Here is a 17801-nt window from a genome sequence, read left to right as displayed (position 1 = left end):
TTTCTTTTTCAAGAGTGCCTTCTCAAAACGTAAGAGCACCCAATCGTTCTCCTTCAATTTCAAATCCCGACAATGGCGATCTACTGCCTTTTTTTGTCTTTCTTAAGATTTCTGCAAAGCCTCGCAGACCTTGGCAAAAGCCATGTCCAAGTCACCCGTGTACTCATGGGCTCCAAAAATCTTATCTTTCGTGCTATGAAGGGTGGAACCTTCGTAGCACCTTCAATAATCTCAAATGACGCCTTCCATGTCGAAGAGTGTATCGTGTTATCGTAGGCAAATTTCACCAAAGGTAAATACTTTTCCCATTGAGTCTTCTGATCCGAGATGTAAGACTTCAATAAATCTAGTACCACTGAATTGGAAATCTCAGATTGCCCGTCAATCTGTGGGTGAAAAGAAGACGAGACCTGCAACCGCGTGTCAATGTTCTCTCAAATAACCTTCCAAAACAAACTCGTAAATCTGGGATCCTTGTCGGAGACAATCGCCTCGGGCATGCCATGTAATCTGAAGATCTCGGCCACAAACAGTCTCGCTAAGTGGTCCGGATTGACTGTTTTCTTCACTGGAATGAAATGAGCTTGCTTGCTAAACCTGTCAGTAACAGTCCAGATACCATCGTGCCACTCTGTGTTCTCGGGAGATCAAAAATCAAAACCATTGCAATACTTTCCCAGGAGCGGGGCCGTATGGGTAAAGGCCGCCCATTCCCTGTTACTGTTGGGATTAAAGCCCAAGTGGCCTCTTATACGGATATGGCCGCCCGCCCGCCTAACTCACTTACCTCTAACTCTTTGTATATACTCACTTATACTTTTGTGGATAATAAGGTTTTTGGGAGATAACCCTTCAAACAGAGTTCTCTGCCTACTGTGTACTGTGTAAGCTCTCTGTGTATCTATGTGTGTGTGTGTGAGAGTCGATCCACGCTCCGCTCCGCGACTTCAATTGGTATCAGAGCTTGGTTCAGTGCGTATTTGCGTAATCGCGCGCGCGCACTTTTCAGGCAGATTCAGGATCCGAAGCTTGAAATTTCACACTCTGCGTTTCGGGAGCGTTTCCACCAGGCGGCCTGGAGTTTTAACCCCCCCCCTTCGAAGCCGTTTATGCCCTCAGAATTTCATTCTGAGCACTACAGCAGAAGATAGATTTCAGCCGCAAAGAAATCCGTCTTGTGTAGATTGGCAAGCAGGAGGTGGTCGGCATCGATATCGGCATCGACATACATCACTCATTCGTCTTCAAAGCATCATCTATAGACCAGGTACACATATATATCATCAGATATATATATTGCAGTCTGCATTGCTACTTCTTGTGCTTGCCAGGTTCCAGGGGAGGTGTGGCCATACGACGGCTTGACACCACTGGCATGTATTGTAGATTGATGTACTGTGATTGTGGGTCTGCTAGTTGTGAGTCACGCTAGCAGACAGACCGCCGCAGCGGTCATAGGACAGTGATTGGTCTATTGTAGGATGTATGCTAGTTCTGGGCAGTTTGCTGAGCCATCTGTGAGGGTCGTGTGTGAGGTTTTTTGAAGCCAAGCACTGGAGGCTGGGTTACCCAGTGTGAGGTGAATTAGGTTGCTGGAGTTCCCCTCTACACGCATCCTCTTCGGCGACTTTTATCCCATAGGATGTATGACTTTGTGTAGACACTGGATTGCATCTTATGCAGCAGGCCGTTGAGGCATTGTTCAGGGTTCAGTCTTGAGACAGATACAGGTTCTGTGATCGCCCAGACAAGAGACAGTGTATGCTTACAGGACAGCATATTACAGAGATTTTCAGATTTGTCACTGGTCAGCTATTTATGATTGTTTTTGAGCTATCTTTTGGTTCTCAGAGCTCAGTTTACAGGGGAGACTCTGTCAAAATTTTTCCAAAATACTGACAGTTCCTGAGGAAAGGTGTTCAGCTTGTTGTTTACAGCTTATTTACTGTGTACAGAGGCCAGTTTACAGAGGAAACTCTGCCGGATTTTTCCCAGAAGTAAACAGTTTGGCAGATATGGCATCTTCTCAGAGTGAGACTCTTTACAACATAAAGAAGCTAGATGGCACAAACTTTTTATTCTCGAAGAAGCAGATTTGGCAAGTTTTGGTGCAGAAAAAACAAGTGAAGCCACTGAAGCTCAAAGGGGAGAGACCAGAAGGTATGGATGAAGATGAGTGGGAAGAGCTTGACGAGTTAGCTTGTTCCACAATCATGCTGACATTGGCAGAAAATGTTTACTTCAACGTAGCAGAAGAGACTACAGCGTATGGCGTATGGCAAAAGCTATGTGGTATGTACGAGAAACAAAGTGCTGCTTCTCAGATTTACTGGCTCAAGAAATTGGTGGATTTGAACATGAAGGAAGGGACAGCTATGTCAAATCATCTCAATGAATTTCACACAATTTTCAGCCAGTTAACAGCACAGGACATAGTCTTTCTAGATTCAGTGAAGGCTATGTTTCTCTTAATCACTTTGCCAGACAGTTGGGATACTTTTCGTACAACGTTAAGTAATTCTGTCGCGCCAGAAGGTCTTACAAGTTCCAATGTAGAAGGCAGCTTGCTCACAGAGGAAGTAAACAGGAAGAACATTGACAAAGGCAAAGGCAATAGTGTTTTCGTCGTTCGAGGGAGACAACAGTCTAAAGAGAAGAAGGGTAAGAAGACACAAAACCGAAGTAAGTCTCGTGACTCAAAGTCAAAGGATGACATAGAATGCTACCATTGTGGCAAGAAGGGTCACATGAAGAGAGACTGTACGAAGTGGAAACAAGAAAAAGGCAAAACAAAGAGTTCTGAGCAAGATGAAAAGAAGAGTTCAGCGAAGATTGAAGAGGTGAATGTCACAGGATCTGGTTCAGACAGTGATTCTGGTATAGCAGCTGGTGACATCTTCCTCACAAGCAATCTTGATTCTGTTTTCTTGACTGTAGAGGATGGACATGCTATGAGTGATTGGATTATCGACTCAGGGGTATCTTTACATGTTTCTCCGCACAAAGAGTGGTTTACATCATATGCGACTACTAAAGATTATGTCAGACTTGGCAATGAGCAGGTTTGTGACATAATTGGAGTGAGAGATGTGTAGTTGAAGTTTCAGAATGGCTCTTCTTTATGGCTCAAGAATGTCAGACATGTTCCCGCAATTCGAAAGAGCTTGATCAGTACAGGGAAGTTGGATGATGCGGGTTATGTGACAGTCTTTGGGAACAACGCTTGGAAGATCTCCAAAGGTTCGATGATTGTAGCACATGGCAGCAAGTCAGGAACTCTGTACACTTTACATGTTTCAGAGGTTAAAAACCATGTAATTAATGTGATTGAGCAGCCAAGTGTGTCACTGTGGCATTGTAGGCTGGGACATATGTCAAAAAGAGGAATGGAAATACTTTCTCATTATGGTTATTTGCCTGGTTTTTCATTTCAAGATTTCGAGTTTTGTGAGCATTGTGTTTATGGTAAGCAAACACAGAAACCGCACATATCAAAGAGGAATCGTAGGGACGAACGGTTAGCTCTTGTGCACAGTGATCTATGCAGACCAATGCCTAGTTTGTCACTAGGGGGAGCAGCGTACTTTTGTACATTCATAGATGACTATTCTCGCAAAGTATGGGTTTACTTCTTGAAGCACAAGGATGAGGTGCTCAAGGTCTTTAAGACATTCTTGCAGCTTGTGGAGAATCAAAGTGGTCAGAAGCTGAAGTTGAGAACTGACAATGGTGGAGAGTACGTTTCCAAAGCTTTTCAAGACATTTGTGAAGCAAAAGGGATAAAGCGGGAACCTACTACACCATACAATCCTTCACAAAATGCAGTTGCAGAACGTATGAATAAGACCATACAAGAGAAGGTCAGAAGCATGTTGTCAAATGCTGAGTTGCCTAATGGATTTTGGGCGGAAGCAGTGGCTACAGCAGTCCATTTGATCAACAGGTCTCCTAGTAGGGTTCTGGATAAGAGTGCAGTGGTCGAGATGCTATGGACAGGCAAGGCACCTTCGTATAAGCATCTCAGAGTCTTTGGTTGTGAAGCTTATAGCCATATTCCTAAGGAGTTCAGAAATAAGTTAGAACCAAAGAGCAAGAAGTGTATATTTCTTGGCTACGGAGAATCGGGCGAGATGGGTTACCGGCTTTGGGATCCTGAGTCAAGAAAACTTATTCGTAGCAATGATGTGCATTTCAATGAAGCCAAGTTTCACGCTAAGCCAGAGAAGACAGAGGAGATCAGAAGAGTTGTCTTCAGGGAAGATGGACCTAGTGCTAGCACATCAAGACAGCATGGTCAGGCTCAGGAACAGCCTATAGTGGCTAGAGAGGCAGAGTCAGTTGTGGTGAGACGTTCTGAGCGTGTCTCCAAACCACCTAATCGTTATGTGCCATCTCTAAATTATGTCATGCTCACAGATTGCGGAGAACCATCTTGTTACAAGGAAGCATTACAAGTGGTTGGCTCGAAGAAATGGCAGTTGGCCATGCAGTCAGAGATGACAGCTCTGCATAAAAACCAGACATGGAAGCTAGTTAAATTACCACAGGGCAAAAAGGCTCTACCTTGTAAATGGGTTTACAGGTATAAGATCACCACTCATGATAGTCAACCAAAGTATAAAGCAAGGCTTGTTGCCAAGGGCTTTAAGCAAGAACAAGGCATTGACTTTGATGAAGTCTTCTCTCCAGTGGTCAAGATGACTACATTGAGATGCTTTCTTGCATTGGTTGCTATATTGGATTTGGTGTTGCACCAAATGGATGTCAAGACAGCGTTCTTGCATGGTGATTTAGATGTGGAAATTTACATGCAGCAACCAGAAGGGTTTGTTGAGAAAGGCAAGGAAGATTTGGTATGCCAATTGTTAAAGAGTCTTTATGGCTTAAAACAATCACCGAGGGCATGGTACCATAAGTTCCACCAGTTTATGCTTTCTCAAGGCTACAAACGTAGTGAGTTCGATCACTGTCTATATACAAAGAAGGCTAAGGATGGCAGTTGGCTGATCCTTATTCTGTATGTGGATGACATGTTGATTGCTGGCAAACACTTGGAATAAATTTTAGCTTTGAAGTCAAAGATGGCAAAATCGTTTGACATGAAAGACATGGGTGAGGCAAGTCATATACTTGGTATGCGCATTGAGAGAGACGGATCAAAGAAGCTGATTTGGTTATCTCAAACAGAGTATATTGACAAGGTTTTGCAACGTTTCAATATGGAGAAGGGAAAGGCATTGAGTGTTCCATTGCCACCATATGTGAAACTTAGAAAACAAGATTGTCCTGTGTCTGAGGAAGAAAAGGCCGAAATGGATAAGATTCCATATGCGTCTGCAGTGGGTAGTTTGATGTATGCAATGATTGCTACACATCCGGATATTGCATTTGCAGTGGGAGTGGTTAGCAGATATATGTCAAATCCCGGAAAGAAACATTGGGAGGCAGTGAAAGGTATCATGAGATACTTAAAACATACAAAGAGTATGCGCATATGCTATGGTAGTCAGGATTTGAGTGTCAAAGGATACACTGATTCAGATTATGCAGGAGACTTGGATAAGAGGAGATCTACATCAGGCTATGTCTTTACATTGGCTGGAGGTGCCATATCATGGAGATCTCGATTACAAGATTGTGTTACGCAGTCTACTACAGAAGCTGAGTATGTTGCAGCAAATGAGGCATGCAAAGAAGCTATTTGGCTTGGGAGATTGGTAGCAAACTTGGGAATCAAAGTAGATATGCCAGAGTTATATTGTGATAGTCAAAGTGCTATACAATTGGCAAAGAATCCAGTGTTCCATTCGAAGACTAAGCATATTGATGTGAAATATCACTTCATTAGGGAAGTACTTGAAGACAAGCAGATACAACTGCTGAAGATCCACGCCAAGGACAATCCTGCTGATTTACTCACAAAGGGACTTCGAGGAGAGGGCTTTGTGCATTGTCGTGAGTTATTGGGCATTGGATAGATGGCAGCGATGTAAATCTTTGTACATTTATGTTCATAGATTTACAGTTACTTAAAGTGCCACATTGGACTTTAAGTGGGAGGTTGTTGGGATTAAAGCCCAAGTGGCCTCTTATACGGATATGGCCGCCCGCCCGCCTAACTCACGTACCTCTAACTCTTTGTATATACTCACTTATACTTTTGTGGATAATAAGGTTTTTGGGAGATAACCCTTCAAACGGAGTTCTCTGCAACAACACTGGAGAGCAATACGGTGAAGTACTAGGATGGACAAGACCCTTTTCCAAGAGGTCTTTCACTTGGTTCATAATTTCTTCGTTCTGGGCTCGGCTCACACGGCCGGTTCGGTGGTGTGCTTCTAGGTATCACATCAATGGTATGATCTTCATGACGAGCGGGTGGTAGCTCGCCTGGCAGGCCCTCTGAAAAGCAATCGGCATGAGTGTGGAGAAAATCCTGGCATTCGTTATCAAGTTCAGACATATTTGTCCTATTCTCATCATTCAACTCTTTCAAAAAGATCGAGTAAACAAACAGACTGGATTTTATTAACTTTGAAACGGCCGAAGCCGATACAATAGGGACAAACTCGCCTTAAGTTTCATATCCAATACAACGGTTCGGCCCTTCTCTGTAGTCAAAGTCGCTTTCCTCGTCCGATAGTCGACCACGGCGTTGTTCTTATGGTACCAGGGGATTCCCAAGAGGACATCACAACCTTCCAAGGGCATTATGTAGAAGTCCTCATGCCCTAAATACCCCTGACAATGCAACTGAAGTTTGCCAATGACAAGTGTAATAGCTACGTCCCTGCCGGGTGCCGCTAGAATTGCCTCCGCTAGTGGTCCCATCCGATAGGGTGTAATCTCGAGCCGCGCCGCCAATTCGAATGAAATGAAGTTGGCCTTGGCTCCTCCATCAAAGAAAATCAGGGCTTCTTGGTCTTTTACTTTGCCCCAAGCTTAGCAAAGTTCTGTACTCTCATCAATCGTGCTTGGGTCAGTATGCAATCTGGAACCAATCCTGTTTTCATCTTGCCTTTTCATCCACATTCCTCATCTGCTTTCGAACCCTCACGCCTGTTTTCATCCTTGTTGTTCTGTTATTTCGCCGGTTACACTACCTCGTCACTCCCCCCGCAAATAACCTAAAAAGGTCTGGGCCATGAGCTCAGAGGACTGTACAACCAAACGCTCCCAAGACCGCAATCTGCGTCGCTTGGATGTTCAAGCATACAACCAAACGCTCCCCAAGCATCAGCCTACGTCGTTCAAAGGTTTTTCTAGCATACGACGGAACGCATCAGCCTGCGACGTTCCGAGATTTTCAAACATACAACAAAACGCTCCCCAAGCATTGGCCTGCATCATTCCGAGGTTCAAACAATACCAAAACAGTATTTCAAACTTCTTCACCCGAGAGTACAATCACCAATCAATGAAACCCGTATTAAAACCAAAGTCAAACAGTTCAAATCGGCACCAAGACAGGTTCAAAACAGATACCATCCATTTCAAACAGATTCCAAACAGGATCACCAAACAAGTTCTCAAATAGATTTCAAACTTAAAAAGCAATCTTGACATCGATCGAGCTCAAAAAGTCAACTGACTTTCCATCCTGAAACCTGTACTAAAAATTAGGGTTAGATTCCTTCCATAAGGTCGTAGCCGACCACAATATCGTCCATCAGCTCTTGGACAGAGTGTTCTTCTGGCGGCACTGGTAGTCCCAAGAGATAGTAATCACACTGGACCTCCAAGGTTTTCAGCTCGTGAAGAGACATCTATTGAGAGATGTCGAGAAATTTCAAGATATAAACTGCTAGGGTTTTCATGGCAAGCATTTCAAGATAGCCCACTCTGCCAGAAGTTGCACTCGGAAAGAAGATGTCAGAAACCATATAACTTCCGGCAAAATTTTTGTTGAAAGCTTGCCAAGTCCTTGCAATTGTGCGGCAACATCTACATCTGCATGGCACTGCTTCTGAGAAAAACAGTGACTCGAAACAAATCTGGATCCTTCTCTTGCAAGTAATCCTTATGGCTTATGCCCTGCAAGACATGAGCGGTGAAGACGGGAGCGCACCCGATGCGCGATGAAGTAAGGGTGGGAGTGGCTAATAAGTCCGAGGTCGGAGGCCGAAGATACCTCAAAAATTTTCCAAAAGTCTTTGGTCTGCTCTTTTGTGGGACCGGTATGCTTTCAGAAAAGCACACGCCTGATGCTCCGATACCACTGTCACAAGACCACGTGCCAATAGAAAAGAACAGACTAAACAGACTTTTAGCACTTCAATAACAACTGAAGTGAGAGAGAGAGAGAGAGAGAAAGACGACACCCGGCACGGAGTGGCGGAATTCCACCCCAGAGAGTATTGGCCCCAAACTTTGGCGCCCCTTTCGGTATTCTTTATATTGCATCAACCTAGTACAAGCCTGTACTCCAGACTCTGCACCTTCTCCAAGAAGCATGCTAAAGAATGAGCCTAGCCTCATATTTAAAGGCCCTAGGCCCCAAAAGCAATTTTACATGAAAAGCCTTCAAACTCAAAAGCTTCTGATCCAAAAGCAATGCCAAAAAGCTATCAGAGTAAATCACGGAATTCCGTACAGTAGTCAGCGCAAAACGCAGAAATCTGTACAACCTGCCACGTCATCATGTAAGTGCAATTTTCGGGATTTGACCGTACAACTGCCACATCATCAGTAATGCCACAAGTCTTTCTGTGTGTGTGTGTGGGTCCTACTTTATTTTAATCCTTTATGTCTCTTGGGGCCCCATCGGATGGGGTCCCCATACATTGGTAGGACTTCTTCTGTTACTTGTTGTTCTTAGGGTTTAGGCCCCTCCGCCAGCATCTGCAAGTTGGTTCCCTTCTTCAGGGCTTTGACACGTCAGCAGTTTGTGACACGTGGCATTACTCAGTGGACCTAAAGGGCCCACTTAAAGCTTAGTCAAACATAAATTAAAGCGAGGCATCAAAAATAACGTAAGCAAAAGCTGGAAGGCAGTTCCATAAAACGCACCGCAAATTGCACGCTACCACGTGGTAGTCCATACAGTTTGTTTCTTGCAGCTTTTGATGCTACCTTATGGAGGCATTGTTTTTGGCACTAAAAGCTTTTGGGGACGCCCAACTTTAGGGCTTCCTTGTAACCTTTGTAAGGAGCCTTGGGGGTGGGCTCTATAAATCACTTGGGCAACAGATTGCAAAGGAGCACCCCCCGACCGTTGTACCTTTATGATCATCAATAAAGAAAGAAATACGAAAAGGGGCGCCAGTCTTTGGGGCCAGTAAGAAAATCTGGAAGCAGAACTCCATTGATAGTATATATATATATATATAGACACACACACACACACACACACACACATATATATATATATACACACACACACACACACACACACACACACACACACACACATATATTCAAGTTTCAGTTGTTGCATTTTCTATTCGTGTGTTGCTATTGATTTCTCACTTGGTATCCAAGCCTATTACACAAACCAGTCGCGATATCTTTAATTCTTAATTAAGTTCCTACACCATACCTGTCCCGCGAGTTTCATCACCAGATCGAATCTCTTCAATTGTCATCACACCATCGTCCATACCATGGTCACGAACCTGCACATTCATAAGTAAAAATCAAATCGAGATATTTAGTTCAAAGGGAAAAAGATGTATTATATTCTCTCTCATGATGCTTCTAGAGTCGGCACAAGGAACATGCATTTATCTGGGAAGATTGAAAACAGAGACCAAGTAGCAAATTCCTTCAAAATTGTGAGAGTATCACGATCTTGTCAAGTATATATGGTTTTCCATCAACCTCCTCACTTTCCAAAAAACTTCTTTACTTTTCTGAGATAGTGCAACCTTTTCTGTGGACAAGCCTATTTTCACTAAGCAGGTCTTCTATTGCAATTGTTACAATCTTCCATTGCTCTTCGAAAGAATCCAATAAGGACATTGTGACAAACATTAAGTCGGTTACTAGCCTCTCCCATCAACAAGCCAGCCTCAGATTTTAGCAGTAAGTATCATATTTGATTCCTCAACAAAATGAATACATAGTGAAGGTCAAAAAATAAGGTAGAATAAAAAAGGAAAGTCACAATGATACCACTCACGCCCAAGTAGTAGTAGACCCAAAATCAAGAACTTCAAGATGGGAATGTATAGTGTTCAACAGAATGAATACAGGGTGAAGGTCAAAAAATAAGGCAGAATCGAAAAGGAAAGTTACAACAGTACCACTCACGCTCCAGTGGTAGTAGAACCAAAATCAAGAACTTCAAGGTGGGAATGTTTAGTGTTCGATACTCAACAGTATGGATTTTATCTCCATTTAGACTCATGAAATCTTGAAATTATTTTATACATTGTTTATAGGACACATAGTCAAAACATTATTTATATTTGAAAGACCATAATTTCAAAAAAAGAAAGATTAGGAATGATCAATCATTGTTTTATAGCAAGCCACCCCACTTGAAGAAATGTTAAAACTTGAACCTTAGAGAGAGAGACACACAGAGTGGCGGAGTTCCACGCCATGAAAGGCCAAAAGGCCGGGGCCCTGTAAAAGTCAACGCTTTCAATAACTTTCGCCAAAAAAAAGGTCCACGCTGCCACTCACGATTTGCAACACAAAACGTGGCACGTATTCTGGGCCGATAGAAACAGCCGTTTCTGTTTCTCTCTAGTCAGTTTTGATATTGCCATCCTTCCTAAGAAGAGTAATGGCCCTCGGTTACGCTGGCAAAACAGACAGACACTAAATAGTAAACTAACTCAATGGACACTGACTATATGCACACATGCAATTTGACCACTCAAACCATGCACTGGAGTCTGGCACAAAGAACACTCATCACTAAATTATCACAATCACATTCACATTTATCCTCGTCGAGATATCAAACACGCATCATGGTCATTATGACTTACTTAGCCATCACATCCAAATCTCACCCATCTCTGGCAGATGTTTTAAGGCACTAAATCTCGTCATATTCAACATTCATATCTCATCACCCGTGTCACATACTCAAACAAACACACATTTACAAAAGTAAATCAATCTGTTAGTTTTAACAATTTCCAACCATAACATTCACATATCATGGTAAACAATCTACATACAAAGCATACAAAAAAAGTCACTAGGTAGAGTACTGTCAGCACCTCCAAAATAGGGAAGAGAACTTGATTAACTCTCAATCTATAGCAATTTGTGACAAAGAAATAGAGTGGCTCAATACGCACTGCAATAGATTCAACCTACTAAATTGGCATGCACTTCTGGAATAGTCACAACTAAACCAAAAGCCTCAAGCTAAAGCTCCAGTATTTGAGGAGTATTTGCCAAGTCCTCATCGTCCAACCACTTTGCATCAAGAGTAGATAGTTCCCCAACTTAACCAGCTATTTCCTGACCATACAGTTTCCTTTCCTAATGAGTCTAGAGACGAGAAAAGAAAGAGCAAGAAGAGGAGAAAGACTCAGAGACATAGCAAAGGCAAGAAGAACGCGAAGAAGAGCCGATCCCACAGAAGATCTCGGAAGTATTTTGATGGTTCAAACAAGGATTCTTCCTCCTCAGATAGTTCGCATTCTGATGAGCCAATGTTATGATTTTCTGGAGGACAAGGACAAGAGGCCCAAGGACTTCAAGGAGGGTGGACAGGCAATAAAGTTCGATACTTTTGCTAGCTTTAAGGATACCACAAGGCCCTCGCTTTTATCCAACAATTTGACATAACCTACTCTAGAGGACGCTATTCAAAGCATTCCAAGGGCCAGAGGGCAACATCTTACCTCAAGGGGAATGCACAAACCTGGTGATCTACCCTGCTCCTACAAAGGGAGGCACCAACGAAGAGGCTTCAATTCAAGTGAGTTTTTACTTCTTCATGGCTCATTCAAGAATACGAACACGATGTGATCACAGCTTGGAATCGTCTGAGGATAACCAAGGAAGACACACTAGATACTTACTGTGAAAGATTTTGGAACACTTTCTTACCGGCCTCTTTCAAGAAAATCACGTTCGAGCAGCAGATAAGAGCGATCTTTTTGTGGTCTACCCAAAGAGATACAGGATTATTGTCTGCTGCAGAAGTCCAAGTCCATGCAATGACTGATGGGACATGCGAAGCAAGGGTTTGCAATGCACGGGGGCACTCTTACGTACCCTACCGACAAGTTGGTCGCAGTTCGGACTGGACAAGAATCGAACAACAGTAACAAGAGAAAGTAAAAACAACTAAAAAAGAAGCGTTCAGGCCCTCGATTATCAGCAAAGCAACGTGCCGAATACTTCAAAGAGGATAAATGTTCCAGTTGAGGGGAACAGGGGCATGTATTTGCCAGGTGCCCTAACAAAGCACCTAAAGAACAATTTGAGGACAAGCCAGAGAGTTCCAAAGCAGCGGAGGAGCGAGAAAAGAAAGAAAAGACAAAATCAAGACTGGTAGCAGATTTTGTGGGGACAGACCCTGAACAAATGGACGAAAGCACAGAGCTCTGCAGAGCATGGAGCAAAGTACGAGATCAAGAAGCCCTCATCTTCTTAGACGGAGGAGCCGAGGCCAACTTCATCTCGACTGACTTGGCGGCTCAACTTGGAATTATGCCAGATGAAAATGGCCCATGGGACCACCGACTGAAGCAGTTCTAGCAGCACCAAGACAAGATGTTGCCAATACTCCTGTCATAGGCAAACTTCAGTTGCATTGTCAAGGGTATTTAGGGCACAAGGACTTCTACATCATGCCCTTGGAGGGGTGTGACGTCCTTTTGGAAATAGCTTGGTTCCATAAGATCAATGTGGTGGTCGACTACAGGCGAGAACAGTAACTTTGAAGAATGAAAAGGATACAGATATAGTTCTTGATGTAAAATTAAAGGGCGAGTCCATCCCACTTGTATCGGCTTCGACCATTTCCAAATTGATGAAATCCAATCAATTTGTTTACTCGATCTTCTTACATGAGATAGATGGCAAGAAAATGTCAAATTTGTACCTCAAGAAGGAACAACAAGACTTTTTACAAGCTCAGGCTGATTGTTTCTCTAAAGGCTTACCAAGAGAGCTACCTCCTCAGCATCCTGAAGATCACACCATTGATTTGATTCCCGGAAGTACGCCACCAACCGGCCACCTTACAGAGTTAGCAGAGCCCAAAACGAGGAAATTATGAACCAAGTGAAAGAACTTTTAGAGAAGGGGCGCATTCAACCTAGTACACCACTTACTGTTCGCCATTGTTGTTGGTTTTAAAGAAAGATGGATCTTGGAGAATACGCATTGACTACAATGCTCTCAACAAAATCACTATCAAGAACACGTTTCCAATACCCACAATCGATGATATATTGGACAAGCTACAGGGTTCTACATGTTTCAGTAGAATCGACTTGAAAAGTGGCTATCATCAAATCAAGATCGCTCCTGGAGATGTATACAAAACCACGTTCAAGACGTCCTTTGGATTGTAGGAGTATTTGGTGATGCCTTTTGGTCTCACAATTGCTCCTGCAACATTCAAAAGGATGATGAAAGGATTTTTCGAGAGTATAGGTCATTTGTGGACACCTTTTTCAATGACATCATCGTATTCTCCAAGAATGAGGCAGAGCATCGACACCATTTGTTATGGGGTTTTCAGGCATCGCGGCAACATCAATATTTTAATGGGAAGAAGAGCGAGTTTTTCTTACCAGGGATCCACTTTTTGGGACACGTCATCTCTCCGGAGAGTGTCAAAATGGACCCGGCCAAGGTTGAGACTGTTCAAGATTATTGGCCAGATTTGAAGAATGTTCGCGAAGTTCAAAGCTTTTTGGGTTTGTGTTCTTACTATCAACGGTTCATTCAAAAATTTACGGAGATTGCTTCTCCGTTACAGGTTTTGACACAAAAAGAGATTCCTTACACATAAGGACCATCTCAGTTTGCAGCCTTCAAGACTCTCAATGAGAGTTGACAATTGGTCAGTGTTGGTTTTGCCACACTTGCAAAAACCATTTGAGGTATACTGTAATGCCTGTGGTCGCAGTCTGGGAGCAGTCTTAATGAAGGAGGGCCATGTTATAGGTTACAAGAGCAGAATGTTTTCACCACCCCCTCTGGAGTGCACAACCGCCGAATGATCGCTAGAATGAATGGATCTCCCAAGGATCGTACGCCCGTAGATGAACAAGCCGATGTTGAAGATACCGTGTACTGCAACAGTCACTGAGAGACCGCATGGACCACCACCGGATGGTGTCCCGGCAGGAGGTAACTTCATGAAAAACACAAGCCAAGAGGCTGCTGTCCACCCAAAAACGCAACTGCGAGGTGATGAAAACGCTGCTGTCCAGGATTTTCAGCATGCTCGTACACTCCCGGCAGAGTCGTGAGCGGTGCAGGGGGTGCAGGGAGGGTTTATCTCTGTGCACACAGCTGTCGCAGGGCTGAAAACAGAGAAAAAACAGCAGGTGGGGTCCTCCGCGACAGAAAACTCCATATTCCATCGCGTGCCTAGCATTTGCAAAACGCTGGCAGATCTGCTGAAAAACTGGCTGATCCAACCCTTGGGAGAAAAACCTGATGCAGAAGATGGCTCGCCCTCAACATTGGCGACTGATACCATGTGAGAGTGCGCGTGTGCGGGAGAGAGAGAGAGAGAGAGAGAGAGAGAGAGAACACAAAACGCTATGTGTGGAAGAGGGGGCGATCAGTCCCCCCACTGACTACCAGAGCAGCAAGTGGTACCCCCTTGCCCCCATAAATAGGTGCCCAAAGGGAGGTAGGGCAAAGCCTGGAAAAATCCCCCACGACCCAACAAGAAATAAATGATATATGGAAATATATGAGGGCGCTTGGACAAAGGTGGGCGGCCGGCCCAGAAGTGGGCGGCTGGACAGTGCAGTTTAAATGCATATGCAAAGGGTGGCCAGCCCGAAGGCACACTAGCTATACATGTATGCCCTAGACCTGTGAAGCAACAGAGTGGTGTAAGTCTAAAATCTCTAGTGAAAGAGGGAGAAGAAGTTTAACTTGGAGAAAACCAGGAAAAAAACAGCAAGCTTCTCCTCTCTCAATCATGTCCAAAACCGCACCGGATCAGCCACATCGGAGCATCCGGGTGGTTGTATCGCCATAGGGCTCGAATACCATGTCAAGGATGGCAACGAAAGATGCAATGAAGACGAGAACTGGCTCGTGATCCGGTGGGTACCTCGACTCTAATCTAGAACACCTGCAAGGCCAAACACATGAACAAGGCAAACCTGTGGAGAAGAGAGATCACTGAGGTAGAAAGAGATAGGACATCTGAGATTGAGAGAGAGAGAGAGAGAGAGAGAGAGAGAGAGAGAGAGAGAGAGATCACTGAGGTAGAAAGAGACCGGACATCAGAGAATGGGGGAGAGAGAGAGAGAGAGATCACTGAGGTAGAAAGAGACAGGACATCTGAGAATGAGAGAGAGAGAGAGAGAGAGAGAGAGAGAGAGAGAGATCTGGGAAAGGCTCTCCATGCTGATAACAATCAACTCATACAAGTGACCAAGGGTGGTCCGGCATAGAGCTGGCATGCCCAATGGATAGACCCGAGGTACACAAAACTCCGACTGCTACTGACAGTGCCAACTGCTCGTGCAGACGAGACCATTGTCATGGTCTCGTCATGGGCATCCAACTCCAAAGTGCTCCTCCTGAGTCCTGACACCATCTCAAATCTAGAGAGAGAGAGAGAGAGAGAGAGATCTGGGAAAGGCTCTACATGCTGATAACAATCAACTCATACAAGTGACCAAGGGTGGTCCGGCATAGAGCTGATATGGCCAATGGATAGACCCGAGGTACACAAACTCCAACTGCTCCTGACAGTGCCAACTGCTCCTGCACACGAGACCACTGTCACGGTCTCGTCATGGGCATCCAACTCCAAAGTGCTCCTCCTGACACCATCTCAAATCTAGAAAGAGAGAGAGAGAGAGAGAGAGAGAGAGAGAGAGAGATCAGAATCCCTCAAGACTAGCCACTGGATGGCTGCCCTCTAGAGGGCGAAACATCTCTCACCACCTAGGCCTGCACCATCGGAAGGGTGCTATGCATCTGACTGTGATCGCAGACATGAGGAGAGCACGCGGCTGGACTGCTGCCCACTGCACAAGGCAAAATACACCAGGACTGCCAGCCCTAAGGGGCTGCCCACAAACGCTGGGCTGCCTCCCTCCTAACCTTTGGTGCCAGTCTCAAGGGGCTGCCCTAGGGAGGGCACCCTAACGTGGGACTGAACTGCATACCCAAAAGGGTGAACCCCCCTGCTCCCTATATAGGGAGAATATATGACTACTCGAACCAGCCCTCAGCTCCCCACGAACTGGTATAAATCCCATAAATGGGAAATCAGGGGGGAAAATAGGCTACTGGCCACTAGGGCCTTGGGAGGTGACTTGACTATAAGGAGGAAAAATGTCCTATGGTAGAAGGAGCCTATATGGCTATGGAACTGAGCCAAAACCCGAGCTAAACATGGCTAAAGACAACCTGACATCAGAAAACGACGTCATACTGGCCGGGCACAGCCACAAAACAGCCCCCTCTCCCTAGCACCTATCCCTGGGAGAAACTAGGACGGACCGGACGAATCCAGAGAGATGCAAAACTCTTTACACCCATAAGTTCGTAGGAACTGATCTTTTAAAAATAGGCCACTCGGCAAGACTTGAAAGTTGGTAAGCAGTGCTGGATTGCTTTGGTTATCCCAGATGGAGTCATGTTATTGTGCCTTCCGGCAAGGGGAGCAAGCATGCGGTTGTTCGATCCAGAGGGGGAGCTACTCATTTCCATCTTCTTCGGAGAGAAGCGTTTGGACAACTGTAGGATCTTCTTCATCACTTCTGGAGCAGGTTTCTATGGCTGTGTCTTCTTCAAGGAGATGTATCGGCAGACTTGCTTTGCCTTTTGCAAATGCACATATTTCTTAGAATTGCCAACGGAGCTACCTATCCAATGGGTAGCAAGTTGATGATTCGGTTGCCCTTTAGTCCCCAGATTGTGGATTATAGATGACAGAGGGGGATCTCTTCCCGCTTGAAGTAAAGGATGTTCTTTGATTTTCCATTGTCCATCTAAGGATGGAAGTTCCAGTTCCGTCTTCAGTTTAACCTTGTTCATCCGGTATGCAGCAGTTCATGTGCAGTTTATAGTGCATGTCTTGGAGTTGACATTGACAAGCAAAGGGGGATACTTTTTTATCTCCAGAACCATTTCTTGTTTGATCATCCGACTTCCTTAGATGAGGTTTAGAGGTGGAGCATGTGGTGCCAAACCCTTAGCCAACAATGACAACAATTCGAGGAGGTTTTGTAGGAGTACGGACTTCTCCTATCTCCATGTTCTCTCCTTCCCTCGTGGTAGTGTGCCCCTACAGAGTCGCTTCTTTGCCCTTTTGTGAGCTTGTCAGTACCAGTTGTGGGATAGTTTACGACTTCTTGTGAGCTTGTCAGCACTAGTTTCGGGATAGGTTTGCAACCTTCTACGTGCGGTTTTCTTGATGATCGAAAAGCAAATTTGTCAAGATCTTTTGGATGACAGGTTTACACTTCTTGTCGACAGTTTGTGGGGACGTCTAGTTCCTACTCTCGCAATCAGCAACATTCAGATGCTTCTTCCATACATCCCTTTGGAGAGCTCCAACCTTGAGGACAGCCCTTTTTCAGGTGTGCACATTTGGCCACGGCTGGCTAGTACAGCAAAGTTCTTCCCTTGCAGTCCTTTCCCTGTTTTTTGGCATGATACGAATTAGCCCAAGC

At 44.6% G+C, this 17801-nt stretch overlaps 1 protein-coding gene across 2 annotated transcripts in view; it reads right to left on the bottom strand.

Moving 5' to 3' along the window:
• The window catches only part of VPS25 (E2F/DP family winged-helix DNA-binding domain-containing protein), a 50948-nt gene that overhangs the window by 27306 nt on the left and 5841 nt on the right, over positions 1-17801 (bottom strand). For both annotated transcript variants that reach the window (XM_086502736.1, XM_086502735.1), the window contains exon 5: positions 9539-9614. In XM_086502736.1, coding sequence (XP_086358862.1) covers positions 9539-9614 — 76 coding nt within the window. The remainder of the gene's footprint in view (positions 1-9538; positions 9615-17801) is intronic.

The sequence above is a fragment of the Adiantum capillus-veneris genome, chromosome 27 (assembly GCF_014529385.1).
Source record: "Adiantum capillus-veneris isolate H3 chromosome 27, ASM1452938v2, whole genome shotgun sequence".
Taxonomy (NCBI): Eukaryota; Viridiplantae; Streptophyta; class Polypodiopsida; order Polypodiales; family Pteridaceae; genus Adiantum; species Adiantum capillus-veneris.
The sequence above is the reverse complement of the archived record's forward strand: the minus strand, read 5'-3'. Positions and strand labels throughout refer to the sequence as shown.